Source organism: Doryrhamphus excisus, chromosome 11, assembly GCF_030265055.1.
Source record: "Doryrhamphus excisus isolate RoL2022-K1 chromosome 11, RoL_Dexc_1.0, whole genome shotgun sequence".
Taxonomy (NCBI): Eukaryota; Metazoa; Chordata; class Actinopteri; order Syngnathiformes; family Syngnathidae; genus Doryrhamphus; species Doryrhamphus excisus.
The window spans coordinates 2,890,781-2,915,277 of NC_080476.1; the positions used below are offsets into that span (position 1 = coordinate 2,890,781).

The window sequence follows — 24,497 nt, forward strand, 5'->3', positions numbered from 1 at the left end:
ATAGAATATTATAATAGATATGGTTAGACAGATATAATGATGGCTGATAAGAGTTTCACTTAAGAGCTGATATCTGGCAACTTACATGGTCTTCTTGATCATAAGCAACATCACTTCAGTTCTTACATCAATTGTACTACTAAAAATACTAAAAATGAAACCTGCATGAGCTATTTTTGTTGTCGTCATTACATTTGTGCAAATAAAGGTACCTTTACTTATACCGGGAAGAGAGACTGCTCATTTTTCTTCCATGACTACTATGTACGTACAGTATACAGTACATGTATAGTGTTGGAATTTGACCTCCTGTTCTTAGGTCAGTGATTCCTGTGGGTGTCGTGTTGGAGGCAAGAGATGACAACGAACTTGTCAGTTATGTGGTTTACTCTCAGACCAGTCAGATTACACGGAGCTCCGGGCTCATAAGTCTTCCCCTAACACCTGCAGAGACGTAGGCTTTACTTACAGGTCAGAGCAAATGAGTACAGCTAACTGTCTGTTAGAATAAAATGTAAATTCAATTATTCATTCATTTTCTACCGCGGGGGGGTGCTGGAGCCTATCCCAGCTGTCTTCGGGCGTAAGGCGGGGTACACCCTAGACTGGTCGCCAGCCAATCACAGGGCACATATAGACAAACAACCATTCACACTCACATTCATACCTATGGACAATTTGGAGTCGCCAATTAACCTAGCATGTTTTCGGAATGTGGGAGTAAACCGGAAAACCCACGCATGCACGGGGAGAACATGCAAACTCCACACAGAGATGCCCGAGGGTGGAATTGAACCCTGGTCTCCTAGCTGTGAGGTCTGTGCGCTAACCCCTAGACCACCGTGCTGCCTAAATTCAATTATTATAGTGTTAAGTTATCACCCTTATATCCGTTTGCTTGGACAATAGACAATAGTCTTGAGTGTTTTGAAGCAGGAACATTCCCAGACGCTGACCAGCTACTCCCAGCACCACCAATCTTGCAGGTGACTGGGAACACCAGCAGCAACCTTGAAGAAGTTTCATCATGCAAAATGTGCCAAGATAAGAACACATGCACAAAAAGTAATTATTCTCACATATACACACACACACACACACAGAGACAACAAGTACAGCTTGTGCAACTGCTTGCTTCCCCCTCCCCTTAGAGTTGCACGACCATGTATTAGGGACTTCCTAAAGAAAATAAAAAGACAGGAGCATGAATGGCATACTCAGAGTGGAGCGGCATGTCACTACTGGGTATGTATCTCCTCGCTGCGAGAAACTTTGAATATTGTTGTCTGTCTCTTCTGTATTTAAGTGTTTTTACAAGTGTCACAGGAGTTTGAACCTGACACTGTCCCTGCCCGGCTTTTATTATGCTAAGAAATGTCGGTAGATCTCTGGCGCATCACAGGTGCCCCCCCCCCCCCCTCTTCTCCTCGGCCGACGTCTTCTCACCAACGCAAGGCGGGCGGGGTGGAGCGGTGGAGCCAGCCGTTATCGACAGGCCGTGGCTGCCGACGTCATGTTCTCCCGTTATCTGTTGTTAGTCAAAATTGCGGATGTGTAGGAGAGCTCCGGAACTCTATGTGCCTGAAATCGATTATGTGTCCTGTGATTTGCCCGAGGCTGCTTGGTTCTACTTGATTAAATGGAGTGCATAGTTATATGAGCGAGACACAAAAAAATAGGAGACAAACATGAAATTGGGGAAGAAGCACCCGGTCACCCTGTGGGGGCGGTGGATGCAGGCGGGCCAACTGATATTGACCTCGCTCATCGGCCGCCATCACCCTGGACAGGATGAGCTGGAAAAGGCACTTGGAACACGGGAGACAACAGCAAACTGACAACAAACAAACGAAAAAACAGCCAAAACAAGAAACACTAAAACCGCCATAATAATGCCGGAGGCCAACTCTTTCCCCTTACCAAAGTAGCTCATCAACGGGTCCCACGGGCTGGTGTCCACACCGACATGTGATTTCATGCGTTTATTCAAAGCTGTGAGACCTTCAATTGCACGAGACAAACGACCACCCGGTGCCGTATTGTTTGGGATGAAAGTGCAACATTCCGTACCAATCATTGCACACATGCCATGTTCTTCTGCCAATAACATATCGAGAGCGATACGATTTTGAAAGGACATCAAAGACGTGGCCCGCAACTGTTCACTTAATGCATATAATTCGATCAACGCGATCAACATTTTTATTAACGGTGATCCAAGGGATAATTGACTCAAAACCCTGCCGCAATCTGATTGACTAATTTATATTCGTCTGGAACTCTCTCTTGTAACGTTTAGAAGCACTGGTGGACACCATTCCGTCTGGGACCGCCGTGGCAGTTGTTGGGCCTCCGACCACACCTACAGACGAAAAAGAACACAGAATGAGATAAAGGAGTATAGCTAATAACAAAAATGTCAAAACAAAGACAGGAAGCTTATGATCAGTGGCATGTATTATAGTTTGCTGCTTGCATGTATGTTGTGTCATCAGGTGCTGAACTATCAGTGTGTGTGTGTGTGTGCGTTAGTTAATCCAGAAATCGCCTCAGTTGTTGGTCGGGGAGGAGGAGCCCCCCGGGCTCGGGATATCGCCAAGGACATCTTCACCACCTCCTCCCTCACGGGCTGCATCCAACCTAAGAGATGAGACATCCTCCGGGTCTTCCGGTCTTTTGGATGAGAGTCGCAAACCCCGCGGTGTAACGAGTACACAGCGGTTGTCTCGCGCAGCCAAAGCAGAGGCGGAGGCCAGCGACTGAACTAGGGTCACGAAGGCTTGTGAAGTCTCCGAGTTCCAGTCCAGACTGGCGTTGGCATGCTTAGAGCCCTTGGCACGCACTAACGCGCGCAAGGGTGCAGTGCGTTCCGCGTAGCAGGGGATGTACTGTCGACTGTAACCACACAGTCCCAAAAAGGACAGCATTTCACCCACTTGGGACGCAGGACAATGGGCGTCCGACATGGCGTAGCCAGCAGCCGAGAGAACACGACCCAGAAAGGTGACAGATTCTGCAGCATTGTAGCTTTTTGCGTGAGACTTTGAAACCCAATTCGTACAGGCACAGCAGCACGGCTTCCGTGGCCTGCAAACAACAATCAGCAGAGTCAGTGGCGAGGAGGAGATCGTCCATCCATCTGGAAGCTGCAAAACTGACAACACCTGGCGCAAATGATGATTGAACAAACCAGGGCTGTTCTTGAAACCTTGGGGCATGCGGGTGTACTGGAACCGTTGGCCATGATAGGTGAAAGCAAAATACTTTCAACTCACAAAAACCTAAATGGACCGTTGGACCACACCCCGTCCGGGATGGTGTCCAACATGGGTCCGGAGAGTTCGTGATCTGTGAGTGTTTTTAGCTCGTACCTGTCAATCAAGCGATGTTGAACAACGGACACGTCTGTGCATTGGCACACCACACGATACGCCGACTCCGAGGGAGAGTGTTGTACCTGCGGTACCTCAGGGAGCGGCGTCCAGTCGTTAGCTGCCAACAACCGTTTCACCACGGGACCCAAGGACCGTTGTTCATGTCCTGGGGCCACAGCCAAAGAGATGTGTGGCGCCGAATCAGGGGTGCCTTTGTACCAGGACTGTTCCAACTTAACAAAATAGACGCTGGCCGCCACCCCCTCAGGACCTGCAAAAAGACGAGAAGAATTTAACCACCACTCTATACCTTCAATTTCTTCAAATTCTTCCTGATATGTCATATCCTGTTGTGTGTCGTAAAACAATGTGCAATGTAACGGGGTGGTGGGAGGCATATACGCGGCCTTGGACAGGATCCATGGTTTCCACGTCTCATAGACTCACACCACACTGCTCGGTGACGAAGTCCGAGTCAGAAGGCACCAATAAATGTCGGCTGTTGTGGTTGCCGGCAGTTCTTTGGGCAGGTATTGTCCTCCTGTACTTTGGTTGTTGCAGTCCACTGTCGTACCATCTGGCAACGTCAGGGTTAAACCAGAGTCTGTGCACAAAATAGTAGCATTAGAAGCAGTCAATATGTCACGACCAAGCAAGTTCAAACCAGTTGGCACCGCCGTCCTGGTCTTGGTAGTATTGACCAGCAGGGGGAGGTTGAGAAAGAAGCCGCTTGATGTTGCTGAGGTCGGTGGGATGGGCCGCCCCGCCCACGTGAGCCTCCTTGTGACTGCATGCCTGGTGGTTGATGAGCCCATGGTTGCTGCTGTTGTTGTGGGAGCGACTGCGGTGGTCCTGATGGTGGCCACTGTCCAGTGATGTGAGGCAATCCCGTGCCCAGTGGTCAAGAGCTCCAGTGTAGCCCTGAGACGGTCCACCCCTTCTCCCACCTCGGTTAGACATGCCACCACGCCCCTGCCACATTATGTTTTCCTTTTTTTTTTATCTGAGGTGAATTCTCGTTCTTTAGCCGATTGTAATTTCAACAGTTGTGCTGCTGAATACTTTTGTGTTTTATCTTTTTCGTCCTCCTCCTCACGGTGCCTGCGCATGTGGTGTAACAAGATCGCTTTGTATGATTTTTCTGTTTCGACTGACAGATTAGGAACATCTTTTAATTTATTAGCCACTGACGAGGGCATTCCAGCTAGCACTGCCGCTCGAAACCGTGTGGTCACAGACAGTGGACGTCTCCCCAGCGCAATACCTCGTTGATCCATGGGTCTGCTCCACGGGCTAGTGGAGGCAACTTACGACACGTGCCGTCAATGTCTGTTATGGTAAAAGGTGTGTATTCCGTGTGCTGGCCCGCCACGTCAACTTTTAAAGGCATAACTGTTTTAGATCGAGCCCCTGTGTCGTCTCGTCTCACAGAGGCTGGTGAAGACGGCGTTAGGGATATGTCATCTTCCGACTGGGTATCCCGTTCCGCCGTAGGTGTCGCCGGCTGGCGCCTGACGTAATCCGTCTCAGCAGTGTATCGGCGCCTGGCACTGCCTTCTGGCAACACATTAGACATGTCAATTCGTTTTAAAATCTTAGATACGCTTTTACTGTGTCTGGCCGAATCTACTTACCCGTGCAGGAAGTCGCACCGCCTGTCTCCACTGACGGGTCGCCAACCTATGGCGCAGGGTCGCCCATGTCTGTTGGGGGATGGCGCCTTGCTTGTTGTAGGGTTGGAACATGTCTGTGTAACTCCTCCCCATCAATGTCGACGTCTCCCTGGAATCTTAGAGTAGGATAGACTGGGAGGGTTTGAATCGGGCGTGGGTGGCGATGGCGTGACCACTCGGGCCCTTCTCGCCTTCGACTGTTTTCCCCGCGTCATGTACGGGGCGGTCAAAGCCAAGCTTGCCATCCCCATCGAATGAATCTTCCAATTTTTTCAGCGTCTTCTTAAGTTCTGACTTCTGCCAGAATGACGCCCGCTCAATTTTCTCCTCCACCTGTCTTATTTCTTTCATAATCTTTTCCTCCTCCCGTCTGAACTTACTCTGAACCTTCACAATATTATCCCAACTCTGTCCATCACACACTTCCCATGTCTTACGTACCATCTGTCTATCTTTATTCTTATCCTGACTTACCAAGCCACTCATAACCTGACCTTCCACAAGACCAAACAAGTCACTTTCTGACACCCTCGGGGGACCCCCACACATTTCCCACTCCTCACATTCTCGGTCCAACTCACCTTCCATTCTATTCCCAAATACAAAACTGATAGTTGCAAGGATGTTGAGCAATAATGAAAGTTATCAAATAGACCCTGTCTATTTAAGCATCCACGTGAAGCGTTCCCCTCACCGCCTGCTGGTGTACTGCCCTTCACAGGACCCGGAATGGAGCGTTATGTACATTTACGGCCCTCCACCCAGTAAAATTAGCGCAATAGACCCTGTCTATTGTTAAGCATCCAAGTGAAGCGTTCCCCTCACCGCCTGCTGGTGTACTGCCCTTCACAGGACCCGGAATGGAGCGTTACATTTACGGCCCTCCACCCAGTTGGGTACGCCGACCCTTAGTGGTCCCGGACCACGCAGTATACTGGAACACACACCGGTTTTCTCAAAACTTCACAATAATGTCACAAAACACACAATATGGCAACACACCTGCTAGCGTAATAATATTCTCACAGACACAATGCTACCAGGTTTCCACCAAATTTGTTATTGACCAATAGCAGAATTTGAATAAACAGGTTTCTGCTTACCTTATTATTTGTAGAGGCGCGCCTGTAGTGGAAGCCCAGAGCATCGAACTGCAGCCTAAAGAAAGACCCAACCACACAACACAACCCCCCCGTCCAACCACGTTGGGCGCCAAATTGTTGGGATTTGACCTCCTGTTCTTAGGTCAGTGATTCCTGTGGGTGTCGTGTTGGAGGCAAGAGATGACAACCAACTTGTCAGTTATGTGGTTTACTCTCAGACCAGTCAGATTACACGGAGCTCCGGGCCCATAAGTCTTTCCCTTTCCCTATGAGTACAGCTAACTGTCCCTGCCCGGCTTTTATTATGCTAAGAAATGTCGGTAGATCTCTGACGTATCACAGGTGGCCCCCCCCTCCTCTCCTCGGCCGACGTCTTCTCACCAACGCAGGGCGGGCGGGGTGGAGCGGTGGAGCCAGCCGTTATCGACAGGCCGTGGCTGCCGACATCATGTTCTCCCCCGTTACCTGTGAGACACAAAAAAATAGGAGACAAACACACATGAAATCCTTCAATAGCAAAATTATTAATTATTAATTATTGGTTGTGGGCGGCACGGTGGTCTAGGGGTTAGCGCACAGACCTCACAGGTGCATGTTCTCCCCGTGCATGCGTGGGTTTTCTCCGGGTACTCCGGTTTCCTCCCACATTCCAAAAACATGCTAGGTTAATTGGCCACTCCAAATTGTCCATAGGTATGAATGTGAGTGTGAATGGTTGTTTGTCTATATGTGCCCTGTGATTGGCTGGCCACCAGTCCAGGGTGTACCCCGCCTCTCACCTGAAGACAGCTGGGATAGGCTCCAGCACCCTTGTGACCCTTGTGAGGATAAGTGGTAGAAAATGAATGAACATATTAGAGCCCTCTAGACGTGAAATAACACCCCTATAGTCACCTTTAGACTCATATTACCCAATATAGTAGATCAATCAGCGATAATACGCCGTGTAAGACATACTGCAAATAAGAGATGGATTTTAGTGTTCTGCATGGTGGCCTAGTGGTTAGCATATCGGCCACTCAGTCGGGAGATCGGGAAGGTTGGACATCTCTGGGTGGAGTTTGCATGTTCTCCTGGTATTTTCATTGGGTACTCTAACATATGTGCACATATGTGCCCTGTGATTGGCTGGCCACCAGTCCAGGGTGTACCCCACCTTACGCCCGAAGACAGCTGGGATAGGCTCCAGCACCCCCCGCGACCCTCGTGAGGAAAAAGCGGTAGAAAATGAATGAATTATTGGTTGTTGGGTTCAACATTTCAGCCTTTTGCTCTAGTTTTACCATTTTTGCTGGGTTTTTTATGTTTCTGCAGTGGCCCCCAAGGCCCCCAGGTACGGTGTAATCATGTCATCATTCCAATATGGCCGCCACCTTCATTGTGATGCAAATACGAGGCAGCTTTGAAGAGGGGGAGGGACGAGGAAGGAGGAGGTTTAGGGTAAAGAAGCAGTTGAGGGATTTCTTTTGAGAGGCCCAAATGTTCCCTCATTCGTGGCCCCCACGCCCACCCACCCACACAACAATAGCAGCCGGGACTTTCTCACCAATCCTGCAGCCCATCATGACAAGAACCTGCAGCAGCAGCCATGACACCCAGGGAAAACTTCTTTAGTGGTGGTGATGACGGAGGAGGAGGAGGAGGAGGAGGAGGAGGACCCCCCCACCCCAACCCCGCCAACCCCACCTCTGTCTCTGCCCTGTGGGTCTATGCAGCCACTAGACGTTGGCATGTGGCTGGGATTAGGACATTTCACTGTGGATTAAACTCTCTTGGTGCAAGGAGGAAAGAGTCGCACCACCAGAAGGACTCTGGACTCAGGTATGTGGAACCCCATTTCAGCCTCAGCGTGTGTCTTTTACATATTCCATATATTACATTCTATAGAAAATACACTCCATCATTCATCCTTACCACTGAGATCACCTGAAAAAATCATTCCGATTGTCAGCAACGAATCTTAGATGAATCCAACGTCTACGCCATCTTTTGGTCTTCAACTCAAAGTAAATATTTGATAACAGTAATATTTTTTCCACATAAAATACTGTATAAAAAGACGTTTTTGCATTGTGAAATAAATAGAAAAGACCGATGCACAAATAAAATGACGACATCATAGATTACAGTATGTACACAAACGCCACGTTAGTTCATTTCATGAATTGGATGTATTAACCTCTTCATTCATTCATTCATTTTCTACCGCTTTTTCCTCACAAGGGTCGTGGGGGTGCTGGAGCCTATCCCAGCTGTCTTTGGGAGAGAGGCGGGGTACACCCTGGACTGGTGGCCAGCCAATCACAGGGCACATATAGACAAACAACCATTCACACTCACATTCATACCTATGGACAATTTGGAGTGGCCAATTAACCTAGCATGTTTTTGGAATGTGGGAGGAAACCGGAGTACCCGGAGAAAACCCACGCATGCACGGGGAGAACATGCAAACTCCACACAGAGATGGCCGAGGGTGGAATTGAACTTGGGTCCCCTCGCTGCGAGGCCTGCGCGCTAACCACTTGACCGCCATGCCGTACCGATAATTAGACATCCCTAATTAGAATAATTTTGGGGCGTTTTGTGTCAATGCAAGGTTCTGTCATCCGTTTTCTCTGCAGCTTATCCTCACTAAGACCACGGGCATGCTGTCACCCCTCTGTGACATCACAAAGGAACAGTTTGGCAACGCCCTCTGACACAGAGCGTTTTGAGCCATCCCAAACTTCTTTCAGGGCTCACTTCCAAATGCGCAAACCTCATTATGTGAAACTTTGGCATGGTTGAAGACGAGGATCGAACCTTCTAACTACATTTATAGGTCAGAAAAGTGGAAAAAGCCTAATAGGTCCCCTTTAAGGTGAATGTCCTCAGTGTATTTTCCAGCATATTTAAATTGTACATCCAAATTATTAAGTAAGTATTAAGTAATTAAGTGAGAGGTAACAATGTTTTTCTTTGCTCCTGTTTACTTCCGTATGTACATATACAGTACTATGTACATATACACGCATCATACATGTATTTTAGTCATGATGTGAGTGATGGATGCGTCTTGCGGTCTTGTAACAAGAATGAGGAAGTGTTGATGGATGAACGAACTGGAGATGCGACGTTGGGATTGAACTGCTGTTGATGTGTTGAGGTCAGAATGAATACATACTGTATGTACTGTATATAAAACATACACATGTACTGTATATAGATATTCTGAAGCATGTATGCCCATTGGTCAGTTCCTGTAGGCATCCCAAAACTTCTGCGTATGAGCCCATTGGGCCCCCAATGGGTCTGAAATCCATTTTTTGTCCCAGGATTTTCAAAGTAAAATGCTGTTTGGACTCATGCGGTGTTCCCCACCAGGTTCCAGAATGTTCCAGCTGCTCCGCGGTCACATCCAGCCAAGCAGGCACCAGGGTCGCAAAACCCGCCTGGTCACCAAAGACGGGCGCTGCAACATCGAGTTCGGCAACATCCACAACCACTTCACCTACCTGGTGGACTTCTGGACCACCTTTGTGGAGATCCGCTGGCGCTTCGTGCTCCTCCTGTTCGTGGCGTCCTTCACCGGGAGCTGGTTCATCTTCAGCCTGCTGTGGTACTGGATCGCCAAGAGCAACGGTGACCTGGTAGGACAGCCCGGCGCAGACGGCCACGTCACGTGCATCGCCAACGTCAACAGCCTGACCACGGCCTTCCTCTACTCGCTGGAGACGCAGACCACCATCGGCTACGGCGGCCGGGCCCTGACGGGGCAGTGCCCCGGCACGGTGGCCGTCATCGTCCTGCAGTCGGTGGTGGGCGTGTTCATCAACAGCTTCATGTGCGGCGTCATCCTGGCCAAGATCTCGCTTCCAAAGCGTCGAGCCAAGACGGTGAGCTTCAGCGACATGGCCGTCATCTGCCTCATGAAAGGGAAGCTCTGCCTCCTGATCCGCGTGGCCAACCTCCGCAAGACTCTCCTCATCAGCAGCCAGATCTACGGCAAGCTGCTGAGGACCACCACCACGCCCGACGGAGAAACCTTCATCCTGGACCAGCTGGACATCAACTTCATGGTGGACGCCGGGAAGGACAACCTGTTCTTCGTTTGTCCTTTGACCCTCTACCACGTCATCAACCGCTCCAGCCCCTTCTACGAGCTGTCGGCCGACACGCTCCCCCAGCAGGACTTTGAGCTGGTGGTCTTCCTGGATGGCATCGCCGAGTCCACCAGCTCCTCCTGCCAGGTGCGGACCTCCTTCATCCCGCAGGAGATTCAGTGGGGACACAACTTCCTGCCCATCATCTCCCGCACCAAGACCGGCAAGTACAGCGTGGACTTCTCCAACTTCTCCAAAAGCGTGCGGGTGGGCACGCCGCACTGCGCCCAGTGCTTCGAGGGCAACCGGAACCACCACGTGAAGGATGGTCAGAAGAACCAGCAGAAGATGGGCATCGACAACCTGGGCTTCCACGTCATTGACATTCACAACGCCGTGGACGTCACCAAGATGTGAGGCGCCGCCGTGACGGCATCCTTCTCTGGATCCCATCTCTTCCTGGGGGAAACTGGACAGCATGCAAGTGTAAAAAGAAGCACTGTTGAAATAAAAAAAAACATCCATCTTTGACGATGAAGGATTACTATTAGACCTACTACTTGCGTGGAAATGCATCGCACTTAAAAAAAAATCTTAGAAGTGTAAAAAGAAGGTAAGCAGATCCAAATAGAATCCCTGTCGGAGCTTTACTAAATCCCACTACTACAGTAGGAATTCTTGTGATGGTCACGAGGATCAGTAACGTTATGATACACGACCTAGACTACGTTACCTGTCACACTGCATGGAGGCCGGGCCGACGTGCCATGACTGAAAGGACCCTCTCAACTTGTGTGGAAGTGGTGAATTCTTTGAACTGTTTGAAACACTGTTTGGAGAGGCTAACTAGTTTTTTTATCTCCAGGAAGAGGTCTCATCGCCCGCACAAAGAATAATAGGAATGGAAAGGTGTTATTTCATCTCTTTGGTTCCAATAATAATAATAATAATAATCTATATTTAGAAAGTCATAACTACATTGAATCCTACTTTGTTGAAATTCAGTTATCGTGGGCGGCCTATTATTAGTCAAAAATGCATATTTAAGCAAATGTTACGCATCGTTGGCCTACATGAAGCATTTTCAAGCGTAAAAAAGTTCTAGTCTAGTGTAGTACACTTGGCTCAGCCATTCCGTGCTGAGCAGCCAGGTTGTTTACAGCTTTTGGATTGTTTTACAGGTTCTATGGCTATCGTCACACTTGTCCGTAGCCGTAACAAAAAGCTAATCTGACCAGCAAATTCCTGATGGTTGGACTTCGGACGTTGTGAAGGATTCTGAGCCAAGTGTGCATTAAAATGAAAAAAGGGGTTCAAGTGGTGTTTGGCACAGTAGGAGATTAAGCTCTGAGCCTGTTTTAATGAAAAACTACATCGTGGGGGAGGTTCAAATATAAAATAATATCATCACAGCCTTTTAGCACTTTGTCATTAAACACTGAAGTCATCCTGACAGATCTGCTAAATGCAACCATTGTGGTTACACAATAAAAACATTGATTTCCACAATAAAGTCTCGCTTATTTTATGTTTTTTTATGAAGCTTGATTCGATTTTTGGTCATTCAAGTGGCTAAAGTACTACATAAATAACACGAGTGGCCACTAGAGGGCATTGTAACACGGCTATCATTTTGATAGCGGGGGACGTGTTGACAACTGGCCACTAGAGGGCATTGTAACACGACTAAGTGTGATAGCGGGGCACGTGTTGACAACTGGCCACTAGAGGGCATTGTAACACGACTAAGTGTGATAGCGGGGCACGTGTTGACAACTGGCCACTAGAGGGCATTGTAACACGACTAAGTGTGATAGCGGGGCACGTGTTGACAACTGGCCACTAGAGGGCGCCCCAGCTCTGCTTTGACTTAACCAGCAGCCTATGAATAATGAAGCAGTGCAGAGCTGCTCGGCCAGAGAACAAAAGATGTCTCTGATGTCTTTAAATGTCTTTAGATGTCTATATCTGCATAACAATGACATCCAAGACCTCCATATGGTGTCCAAACTTTATGCTTGTAATATTACAAATTGTCTCATTTGTGCTGTTTTAAAATGTTAAAAAGTTTAAAAATTCCATTTTTGGATTGTGCTGTGGGCCAGTAAAGAAACAGTCGTGGGATGGCTCCCGGCCCACACGTTGGAAACCCATGCTTTGTATTTGTTTTGTTTTTAAAGACATAGTACTGCAAAAACAACACGAGTCAAAGACCTGGTGTTTTTAGGAATCCGCTGCAAAAACGTGAGTGACTTGTGATGTAATCCGCAGGAAGGAATGGTGTGTGACTTTTCTGGTTCCTGTCCCATATGCTCGTGTTATTAATACTCTGAGGCGGGAGTCTGAGTTCTTTATGTATTTTTAAAATCACAATTAGCATCCTATTAGCTTGCAAAACATACATAATGGCAGGTCATAACTCAACATAACAGTCTGACTCATCTTATAAAGAACTCTAAACTTACAATGAAAAATATAGATTTCAAAGTTTTCTCATATTTTGTCTGAGCAAAGCATTCGATTGGAGGACCAGCAGCATTAGGCCTGCCACCATAATAGATAAATACATTCATGGGACGATTAAAAGAAAGCATGAGCCCTCGATAAACGGACATGTACGTGTATGCTTGTGCACCATCTGTTAGTCTCTGTGTGCTGCACAGGCTGGATGACAAGAGGGCTCACTCTGCATCTGTCTGTGTGAATAAACAGGGGGAAGTGAACCTCTCTCCTCTTATTCGGTCTCTTGGTGGAGGATGGGCTACTAGTGAGCCGACACATCAACACCAGCTTCCAAACACAAAGGCCTCGTGAGATAGCATCCGCTAACACGAATCACAGATATTTCTAAGGCGAGCGCAACATTCCCGGTGTTGTAATATTTTGGTTTTGTAGTGACGAGGAAGCAGGGTAACACGAAAAACTGAAAACACCACCATCCTTTTCGGTTGTCAAAAAAATACACAACAGCACTTCCTGAACAATGCACCCGAATGAAAGACGACATGGACATGAAAAACATTACATCTTACATGGCCACTATTGTTTTTTTTTGTATTTTTTAAAATTAAAAACCTCAGGCCATTCCAATTACAATGTTAAATACTTCTGAGTAATTAAGGTTTCGATACGACCCTCGTGAGGACAAGCCGGACAAAAAATGAATGAAGTACTCCCATTAACTTCTGTGTCAAGCTAATGTGACTGAAGCTCATGTTACTTGAATACCATCTAGTGGTTCAAATGGACATTACACCTCATAATTATCAATGAAAAGATGGTATCAGTGGTCTAGGGGTTAGCGCACAGACCTCACAGCTAGGAGACCAGGGTTAAATTCCACCCTCGGGCATCTCTGTGTGGAGTTTGCATGTTCTCCCTGTGCATGCGTGGGTTTTCTCCGGGTACTCCGGTTTCCTCCCACATTCCAAAAACATGCTAGGTTAATTGGCCGCTCCAAATTGTCCATAGGTATGAATGTGAGTGTGAATGGTTGTTTGTCTATATGTGCCCTGTGATTGGCTGGCCACCAGTCCAGGGTGTACCACGCCTTACGCCCGAAGACAGCTGGGATAGGCTCCAGCACCCCCCCCGAACCTCGTGAAGAAAAAGCGGTAGAAAATGAATGAATGAATATGGTATCAAAAATGTTGCCGAAATTGGATGGATGGCACTACAATGCCGCCTCTGTCCACCAGAGGGAGCCAAAGGAGCCCAGGGAGAGGCTGACATCATTGCAGCACCCCAATGAATGCGTTGTTCAGACACAATGCATTATGGAAAAACGTTTCATTAAGTATGTTTGTTCATTTTAAACTTGTATTAGCACATGGTTTGTCACAAATTGATTTCTAACCCTATTCCTGGTGAACTATCGCCTTCCAGCTTTGAGCTGTGAAAAGCTCCGTAGCCAAAGAACATCTTAATAGCATTAAGATGTAGAAACGGGTGTTCACAAACCAACCAAGCAACCCTGCCAAGACAAAGCAGAGCAGCACACCGTGATAGAAACACGTCACATGGTTCAGAGTAGCAAATGTGCTTTATTGACAACTCCATGAGAGGCGAATGGGAATGTAAACATGTTGTGTAAGGTCACTTGGATGTCGGAGAGGGAAATAGCCAAGATGTTCACAAGCAGTGTCCAATTCCGTCCTGTTGCATATCGTACTGTACCGTACTGTACCGTACCGTGGAGGCCAGCATGCACAGGAACTTCCCCAGCAGCCTTCATTTATGCAGCTTGACTTAACGGACACAATATTAGGTACGCTTGCACATCTTGAGCCGACATAAAAGACCATTGTCATTTTCAAGAATGGCTCCTGTACTGCAACACAAGCTTTTTTCCTTTCAACGTGGACTTGATGTGGATCATGATGCACGTCTTAGCTCCAATGACATCACACAAGCCACCTCTTATTTACCTTGTGGACAGTCCAGACCAGGGGTGCTCATTAAGTCGATCGCGGAGGTGGTACTGGTCGATCGCTGGTCGATCGCTGGTCGATCGCGGCGTGACATAAAAAAAATATCATCCTAGCATCAATGCCGTCACTTGATTGATATACAGGGCAGCCATTCAGATGACAACTGAATGTTGCCCTTCGGGCGACCAATCAAATCAAACAACGTCTCTAAGTGCAGCAGAACTTACGATGTCAGCCTATCATCCATCCCCGTTACTTGATTGACATACAGGACAACCAGTCAGATGACAACTGAATTTTGACCTTTAGGTCACCGCTCATGCGTAAACAACGATGCAAAGTGCTAAGCTAGTCGGCGAATTGCGAGATTTTAAGCCCTCGCTAAAGTTTATGGTCACTAAAATGAGTGAAGGAGCTGGACCAAGTAAAAAGGCAAAAACTGGACCAAGTAAAAAGGCAAAAACATATCACTTCCATACGGATATGGAATATTATACGGATATTATGATACGGATATTATCCATGACTGATAAACATTTGGAAGTGTGCTTGAGGCTGGCTATCAGCAGCTACTGTCCGGACTATGCATCCCTGGCTGGTTCAATTCAGTGCAAGTCATCAAAGTAAACTCAGGTAATTACAAAAAATGTTAATAGTTAATTATGTGTGTTTTGCAATATTGGCTCATTTGGTTATGTAAGGTACATCAACATACATTGTACGTACAAATAATCCTCAATACATTTGAAAATAAATAGATGTTTTGCATTTTTGTAGTGGGTAGATCATTTTGACTCGGTCATTTTAAAAGTAGCTCGCATGCTGAAAAAGTGTGAGCACCCCTGGTCCAGACAGTTAAGACGTTTGTAAGAACAGTCTGGAGACATCTCTCTCAGGTGAGTCGCTGGTAAGTTCCTGTGTCCCAATACTTTTGTGTGAATGTCAATGTTAAAAGGTGGCGGCTGGGGAAGAATCCCGCATAGAGGAGACCGGACAGCAATGAGCACTCCCCGGGAGAGTGGTTACTGTATGTGGGCTACTTATATCAATACATTTGTTTTTAGCCACAAATGACCAACAGAAGACCAAAATGACGCAATAACTCTTTAACAACAACAACAAAACCACTCATTGGGAGTGGATTTCTTTTTCTTTCCTGAGTGGACAGCCAAACACTGCTCAGTTGCATCACCATCATGTGGACATTTAGGCAATTCAAAAAAAAAAAAAAAAGTCCTGTGTACACAAAACCCAAGAATAAAATGGGAGGTGGGACGGCATGAATGGTCGGGAAGGTCCGCCCACATCCGCCACTCGCTTCACCCGCCAATGCAGTGTTGCAAACTGAGGTTTAATGCCTTATTTTATTGGGCAAAACCCAACATGGCAGACTATTAGCCAATATAGTAGACACAATCACATAAATCAGACTCGTGCGTTGTCGTGTGTTGCGGTGCTGGTGGAGCTGAGCGGGGGACCAACAGGAAGTCGGGTGTTAGGACGTGAGTTTTATCTTTATCAACAATACAGCTGTGTTAGGGATTATTGTGGCTGTTGTGACATCATTTAAAGCTGCAGTAAAAGTCTGGTGCTTGTGTGTCTCACAGAGTATTCATGACACTTAATGAGAAGTGTAGAATACTACATTATGACATGACACTGAATGCCTTATATTTAGATTTTACTCCATTTGGCCATTTTTATACTGGAAAACGCTTCATTTAGGAAAAAAAATATGTAAAATCTGCTTAAATATGCATTGTTTGATAACAGGCTGTATACAACCACAAAACACCAGGATTTAGTCATAGATTGGTGGGAAAATACGAGAGTAAAAGTGGCTGATTTTCGTACAATATGGCACGCAACAAAGCAGTTTGTTCAGTGCCAACAATTTGATAGGAAGGTGAGAATCACTGCTGAATTCAATCTCACCAGCATGTACGTTCCATTTATTCATCATTTAGAATCATTCCACATTGTTTCCTCCACATCCATCAAATGAATTTATTCTTGGGTGTCTTTAATGGGGAACACTGCCTGCCTTTTTGTACGGCTGTATGCATTTGAATATAGAAAGTGAATTTTATAATACTAGTGGTTAGCATGTTGGCCACACAGTCAGATGTGAATAGCTCTTGGTTCCAATCTCCATTGGTCATCTCTGCGTGGAGTTGACATGTTCTCTCCGTGGGTGGGCGGGCGGGTGTTCTGCGGGTACTCCGGTTCCCTCCCACATTCCAACAATATGCATGTTAGGTTGATGAGGGAATCTAGTAAGAAGGGTTGTAGTATGTCTATATGTGCCCTGTGCTCGGCTGGTGACCAGTCCAGCTGGGATAGGCTCCAGCATACCCTACTCATACCCTCATGAGGATAGAATGGATGGATCCTAGTGGGAGGGGCTGTTATTGAAGAAAATGTCCCTGATTAACTGAAGGGCAGCGTCTATGGGAGAATATTATTTGAGGAAATACGGCATAAGATCGTCTGATTTGACAAACCTAATAAATTGAAGCTTCAGGGTAGGAATTATTTTTCCCAATCCTTAAATCTTCAGAGGATTTAGTCCTCCTCCAGAAATATGAAACAATATTTGAGCACACTGGGAAACTCTTAAGATGCATTTAGGTCACAGTTTTGGCCATGACTAAAAACTGTGAAGTGTAAGCTGGTAGATGTCAATCAAGAAAATGAATCATTCTTCATGTTGAATTATGGAAGTGTGAACCTGTGATGTCCAGAGAAATGCGGGTACGTAAACAGGAAGTGAGCTCGACATGGTTAAAAGATGCCATTAAAGAGAGCTGATTGGTGGAAGTGGGCACCCACACAAGGAAAGCTTCGCTAACAATGACTTGAAAAAATAACAAAAAAACATCACACCAAGTCGTGGAATAATTGGAGAATTATTCTAATCCCAAAAGCTGCAGGAGCGCCGCTAACCAGTCTGACTTCCTCCCATGGAGACTGAAATCCTCCACTCTGAGCACTGAAGGGGATGGGGGAGGGGGAGGGGGGTGGGAACGTCTGCATTGAAAAGAAAAGCAGGTCTCCCTTTAGCATCTCTGAAGACGGCCATTTGAAATAGGATTTAGAGGAATAAATCTAAAAACCCAAAGAGGCTGAATGACTTTCAGTAGATCATCACGTGTGCGACAATAAATAAGACATCTTTTGTCTTTTGCACCGCAGTCGCCTGATGGAAGGCATTTCTGTCGCGGCTCCTCTTTTGGGACATAAGTGCACGGGTCCGTGTCGTCTACGTGCTGGCAGCTTCCTGTGTGGACGGAGACGGATGGCGCCCCCGTCTTTCCTGGGATCCGAGACCTTTCAAAGCAGCTCGTTCTCTTCCCGGCCTATCGGAACGGCGGTTCGGGCTGTTGAGGGTTGGGCCTGTAGAGCTGCTGCAAACGCACAGGCCGCCCGTTTGCTGGCCAACCCCCCGGCAGCTGCCCGATGACCCTGAGGCCGACCGGCTGTCCGTGCCCCGACAGTGGAGGGGCGCCGCCGGGGCTGAAGATGTGCCCCTGGTGGGGCGGCTCTGGCGGAGGGGGAGTCCTGTTTTGGTGGTTCGGCGGAGACACGGGGTAATGCGGGAGGAGGATGGCCGGCGTGAGTCCGTAGCGCACCTGGAACACCCGGAGAGGTCCCTGCGCTACGAAGCCGTTGGGCCGCGGAGGGTCCGGGAGGAGGCGCTCGGAGGGGACTTCCCCTCCCGTGTCCCCCTTCTCCTCGCCTTTACCCGCTTGCCTCTTGGAGCGGCTCATCTCCTGCATCTTCTCCGCTTGTGCTCGCCGGATATGATAAGTCCTCCTGGAGCTCTGGAAGGAGTCCAAGAACTCATCTAGGCTTACGTTCCCCTCCATGAACTTGTCCAGCAGCTCCTGTGAAGCAGGCCAGACAAAATAAACCCACATCAGCAGACAAAGATGCACACACAAGGGGGTGGGGTGGGGGGGGAGGCTTCCTCTGCAGAGAATTTAATAAGCGCCGGGATGTTTACACGTGAACTTTGGCCCGGTTTGTCAGCTGTAATAATTCACTGTAAGCAACTTTCTACATGGCCAACAAAGGCCCGGATGGCACAACTGTTACTTTTGGCAACGCATGAAAAGCACCGAGCATCCGCGTCTGAATGAGTTCCCAGGACGGAGAGTTTGAAGCCCATCCATCTGGGAGTTCTCATCAAGTGTCATCAGCCGCTCTTACGTCACGCACTACATGAGGCCGTCTTATTTACTTTCAGGACAAGAGCGACCCGGACGATGGGCGGGAGATGGTGTTGGCACGGTTGTCATGGTGAAGCACACAGGACTGGAGCACAGCTTTGTGTCTTCCCGTGTCTTTATCATTAGTTCATGTACGGTTGGGGTCTCAAAACTTTTCCATCAATGAAAGATACAGAATAAAATAATAATAATTTCTCCATGGGACAACATTAAATGACACGTTGAATCAATGTAAAGTAGTCAGTGTACAGCCTGAATAACAGTGCCAATTTCACACACAACACACACACAGTAATTAGCTACTTTTCCTCCGCAGCGTCACGTGACTGTTAGTGGGTGTTTCAAGGTCTTGGGTGTGAGTGGGTAGCAGGTGTATTAAACTGGTCACTGCAAGTTCAACATGGCACCTCATAGCAAAGAACGGATGTGAAAAGAAGACCAGTTGCTCGACATAAAGCTGTCCTCACCTGTAAGAAGACTGCTAACCTGAAAGTGAGATGCAGCAAGGTGACCACAAACGGTGTACAGGTGACCCTCATTTATCACCGAAATTTAACGGATTCCATAGTTTCCGCTAAGTAGGATTCAATGTCAATAAATAGAATATAAAACTGTATATGTATATACATATCGGACTCGGATATATCGGAAATTCGCTCACAACGGACAGATAAAAAAGAACCGATTTTTCTGTAATGCATTTCCAATAAAAATTCATTGCATATATCGGATTTTTTATAACGGATTTCGCCTATTTCGGACAAAATCTCCAGTCCCGTTCCAATGCATTTCCATTAAATTTCCCTCGCATATATCGGATGGCCGCATCGTGGCCAGATTTAGGACAAATATAAAAGTGAGTGACGTCAATAATACTAGCACAGCAGTGAATGAGATCTTAACCTCACTATTGGAAATATTCATTGCCTAGTCCAGGTATATTGGAAACATAGTCAAGGAAGTGCCTTTTTATAACGGATAAAATCCGATTAACGCATATACCGGATATAAATCCGATATATGCGTAAAACTGACATTTTCCGGTATACGCATATAACGGATTTCACTTATATCGGACAAAACCAGTGGGAACAATTGAATCTGATATATCCGAGGTTTACTGTAATATAAATGACTTTTTCACTACTATTTTACCATTATTAGAGTACACTATGCATAAGATAACACCCCTATAGTCACCTTTACATTCCTATTGTCCAATATAGTTGACATTTAAAGACATAAATAAGACTGCGGATGTGTTCCTGTGTTCAAACCTCAACTGCAATACGCAGGCTCGGGGGATCAGTCGATATGACATCAATATGTGGAGTAACACTATGGAACCACATTAGCGTTCAGGAAAAGCGTGTGTTGAGTCCATTGGACGACAGAAGGGACGTTGGATGGTGGTCACAGTAAAGACGATGAGTGCAGGATTGTTGCTGCAAATTCTCGTCTTCCCAAGTCTGTTGAATGAGTTCATGTACAGTATTTTTGATGTAATTCATGCTAGCAATGTACATACCTTGGTTTTTAAAGTCATTTTCATTTTAGTTAAATCTAAAAAAGAGTTTTTGTCTTTTAAAACGAAACCCTCACTTATTGTGTTCTATGTGGTACCACAGCCATGATGACCAATACGTGTACCACCACACCCTGATTATGACCCATTAACTAAGTGTACACACTAGTGGCAGGAATAAATACGTTTTGGACCTATTGAATTGCGCAAGTGTCCCCACATGATCGTCCTTCATATCATTTTGTTATACGTATGTCCCAAATAAAAAAAATTAACACATTCTACCAAGTCTCAGGGGAGGAACCAAATTTGGTCCCTGAGCTGAATAACGTTGGGGAAAGCCTGCTTTCTAGGAAAAAGATCTATTTCTGCTTTGCTTCTATAACCACGTTATCCGTTTGTATTTGGGTCACTGAATCAAAATCCCAGGCGTTCCAAAGTGGGATGTTCTAAAAGTGCCTGCCGTGGCTGTAATTGAAAAAGCGTCAACATGATCTTAATTAACAGAGATATTCATGCAAATGAGGCTTCCATAAATAAACCTCCTTATCACATTTACATTTCAGCAAGTTGGAGCACGCTTCATTGAAGAGAGAGTCTGTCCACATTGTCTTCCCAATTTGAAGCCTTCCAAAGTGCAACAGCAGCACTGCTTCAATCACTGATGACAAATGGATACCCCCGCAAATCACAGCAGGCTAATTAACAGCACGTTAACCGGACAACCTGAGGTTACAGGTGCTCAATTAAGCATTTCAACCTGACTCTCACTGTGGACAGGGACTGATCATCTTTTCTGTTATAGAAAAGTCGTCCTGTGAGAGTTTCCTGTTTAACACTGCTGCACAATGAGTTTGTTCACATTAAACTTCCCCCTGGTTCTGTGCCATCACAGTTCCAATGAAAGAACACCAAGGCATTCCCAGGTCCCTGTGGGATGCATCCTGCAGTCCTAGATCTGCTCAGGGGCCTCCTCAACTAGCGTCACATTGTGATGTGATGGGGCGGTGGCTCTGCTCCGAGCTCCACCCGGATGACTAAGCTCCTCCCCTTTTTAGGGTGAGTCCAGCCACCCTAAGAAGTGAAGTCATTTTGGCTGCTTGTAACCTTAGCTCTCAGCTCTCTCTTCACCACGACAGGCTGGCAATGGTGATTCATGGCCTCCCACAAGCTCCAGCCTATCTCGAGGAGTTTGGTTCCAGAACCCAAACTGTGGGGTGAATCCGACTATGTGTAGTTGGAAACCTCTCATGCAAGCTCTGGGTCCTTCCCTGCCAGAGAAGTGACATTCCATGTCCCAAGAACCAGATTTGGCTGCTGAAGACCAGAACGCCCTGGTGCCCACCTTCGTTCCCCACCCAACAAAAAATGCACCGGAACCTTAGGCTTGCCCCTGCAGGTGGTGGGCTTCTTCAGGGCAGGTCCGGCTGGGCCCCATAAGGGGAAGGCCAACCACCAGGCACTCGCCTACGAGCCCCTCCCACCGGCCTGGCTCCAGTGTCAGAAGTCCGGGCAAGGTGTGGTGTCTTTCATTATCTCTCATTAGGTCTTCTGAATAGTTCTTTATCAGTCCCGTCACCTCGGAACTGTCTAGAGCAGGGGTGCTCATTAAGTCGATCGCGATCTACCGGTCGATCGCGGAGGTGGTACTGGTCGATCGCTGGTCGATCGCGGCGTGACATTAAAAAAATATCATCCTAGCATCAATGTTCAATAGTTCTATTAACAAAAGCATATGGGTGAATATTAAACCCAAAACGTTCCTGAGATCCTGATTGATATACAGGGCAGCCATTCAGATGACAACTGAATGTTGCCCTTCGGGCGACCAATCAAATCAAACAACGTCTCTACGTAAGTGCAGCAGAACTTACGATGTCAGCCTATCATCCATCCCCGTTACTTGATTGACATACAGGACAACCAGTCAGATGACAACTGAATTTTGACCTTTAGGTCACCGCTCATGCGTAAACAGCGATGCAAAGTGCTAAGCTAGTCGGCGAATTGCGTCAGATTTTAAGCCCTCGCTAAAGTTTATGGTCACTAAAATGAGTGAAGGAGCTGGACCAAGTAAAAAGGCAAAAACTGGACCAAGTAAAAAGGCAAAAACATATCACTTCCATACGGAATGGGAGGTGGACTTTTTTTTCACAATGTCTTTTTCAAAGTGCGTTTGCCTCATATGCCATTCTACCATCGCAGTACCAAAGAAGGGAAATGTGGAGGTAATTACAAAAAATGTTAATTGTTAATTATGTGTGTTTTGCAATATTGGCTCATTTGGTTATGTAGGGTACATCAACATACATTGTACGTACAAATAATTCTCAATACATTTGAAAATAAATAGATGTTTTGCATTTTTGTAGTGGGTAGATCATTTTGACTCGGTCATTTTAAAAGTAGATCGCATGCTGAAACCAGTGGGTTTATAGCCCCAGACAACCGTGATCCTCCACCACGATAAGGTGCTGGTGATTCACGGAGGAATGCTGTTGGCTGTGATGCTTTATCATGGCTTCTGGGCACAACCCCATTCTTTTATCATAAGAAAGGAAAACGTGGATGTTGCTAAAATCCATCAGCACTGTGGAGGTATTGATTAGGGTCTCGAGGGGTGGGGTTGGGGTGGGGTGGGGGTGGGGGGAGGCACATCCTGTGCGGATCAATGCAAGTGTGACGCAGCAGAGAAAACAAAGAAAAGATCACATGACGTCTTGAAAATCTCTTGCTCTTTGTTCTAACAATAGAGGAGCCACACAGACATGCATCTACTGTATCTATAGATCTATAGGGCATATGGATTGCATTGTGAATGAATACAATTTCACTAAATACACAAGGTCTCGTAAGGTTGGCTGTTATGTGGCTCTCTTTCATCTGTCGGTGGTGGGGCGGATGTGTGAGCCTTACCAACACTGCCTCGTAACCAGAAAAGATTACCAGGACAATAACTACAATGGAGTTGTCTGTCTGCTAGGAAGCTACCACTTTATTTCAGTAGTTAATGTCCATAATCACTCATACAGTACATACTGTATGTACAGTACATTCTTTACCTCTGAGCGCTCCTCGGCACGTGCCACCTCTTCCTGCAGGAGGTTCTGTGCAGTCTGCAGGCTGTGCTTTTGGACTCGTGTCCCTGCAATGGCAAAGGAACATGTGTAAGGCATGCTGGGGGTGGAAGGAATGGCAAGCGTGACTTCAGCGAGAAACCACAAGAGAGGACATTTGTTTCCACATCCCATTGGTTGAGAGTCATTGACACGCACCATCTGCTCATTTACTGACAAATCTCTTTTTGCTGTCTGAAGCAAACAGTAATGGAAACATATTCTTTACCATGCTGAACGTGGCTGATAATCCGTCCATTGTGCAAAAAAATGCATCACATGGCCACCATAAGACGAGTGATGAAGCTGCTCACAAATCATTGAACATGGATGCCTTGAAAACACCTTGAAGCATTTAAGACGGCGGTAGTCAACTGGCAGTTGGGTGCCAAGTCCAGCAGAATGACATTAGACCAGCTCCAGAGTACAGTTCACAACTTGGAAGTGAAATTTACAGCAGATTCCTAAAATCAGGAGAATGCTCTGCTCATATAAAGGATCTTTGACTAGCACAGTCCTTATTGATATGCATTTACAAATGTCCTTTGTCACGTAGCTCCGATTTTGTGGCTTTTTAAACATATCCAGTAATAAATCATGCTGTGTCGTGGTTGAATGCAGCCTAATATTTGTCCAAAATGTGCATATTTAAGCAAATTGTAGCTATTTTTGCACCAAAAGCATTGCCAAGGCATTTTCAAGTATAGAAATAGCTATCGGTCACTGGGTGTCTAGGTGGACCTATGATGCTTTTTCCACTTTTCTGACCTATAAATGATATTGGAATGTTGTATTCTCGTGTTGAACGCTTGGTTTCAGAATCTTATATAAGGGCATGCCTAGGTACAAACTGAGTCAGACCAATCACTGCTGAGTGGGCGTGCCTGCAGGCGGGCCGTGGGTGGAATAAATTAAAACAGACGGTTTTGGAATACATGTGGAAAAGGTGCAGATTCTGG

The 24,497-nt window shown here is 46.6% G+C and overlaps 2 protein-coding genes across 3 annotated transcripts in view; one reads left to right on the top strand and one right to left on the bottom strand.

The window, feature by feature from the left end:
- The first annotated feature begins 1,227 nt into the window (after positions 1–1,227).
- On the top strand, positions 1,228–11,970 carry LOC131138039 (ATP-sensitive inward rectifier potassium channel 1-like). 2 transcript variants are annotated; one of them, XM_058086588.1, is made up of 2 exons: positions 1,228–1,245; positions 9,517–11,970. In XM_058086588.1, exons 1-2 carry the CDS (start codon positions 1,233–1,235, stop codon positions 10,650–10,652), a joined length of 1,149 nt encoding a protein of 382 aa, XP_057942571.1. In that variant the 5' UTR covers positions 1,228–1,232; the 3' UTR covers positions 10,653–11,970. The 2 variants fall into 2 exon arrangements, with proteins under 2 accessions (XP_057942571.1, XP_057942572.1); XM_058086589.1 differs by lacking the exon at positions 1,228–1,245 and adding an exon at positions 7,887–7,971.
- Positions 10,653–24,497, bottom strand: part of vps37d (VPS37D subunit of ESCRT-I) — a 35,317-nt gene continuing 21,472 nt past the window's right edge. Inside the window, exons 3-4 of the mRNA XM_058086595.1 lie at positions 23,485–23,567; positions 10,653–18,552 (exon numbers count right to left, since the gene is read on the bottom strand). Of these exons, the coding sequence (XP_057942578.1) occupies positions 18,025–18,552; positions 23,485–23,567 (611 nt within the window). The 3' untranslated portion in view covers positions 10,653–18,024. The remainder of the gene's footprint in view (positions 18,553–23,484; positions 23,568–24,497) is intronic.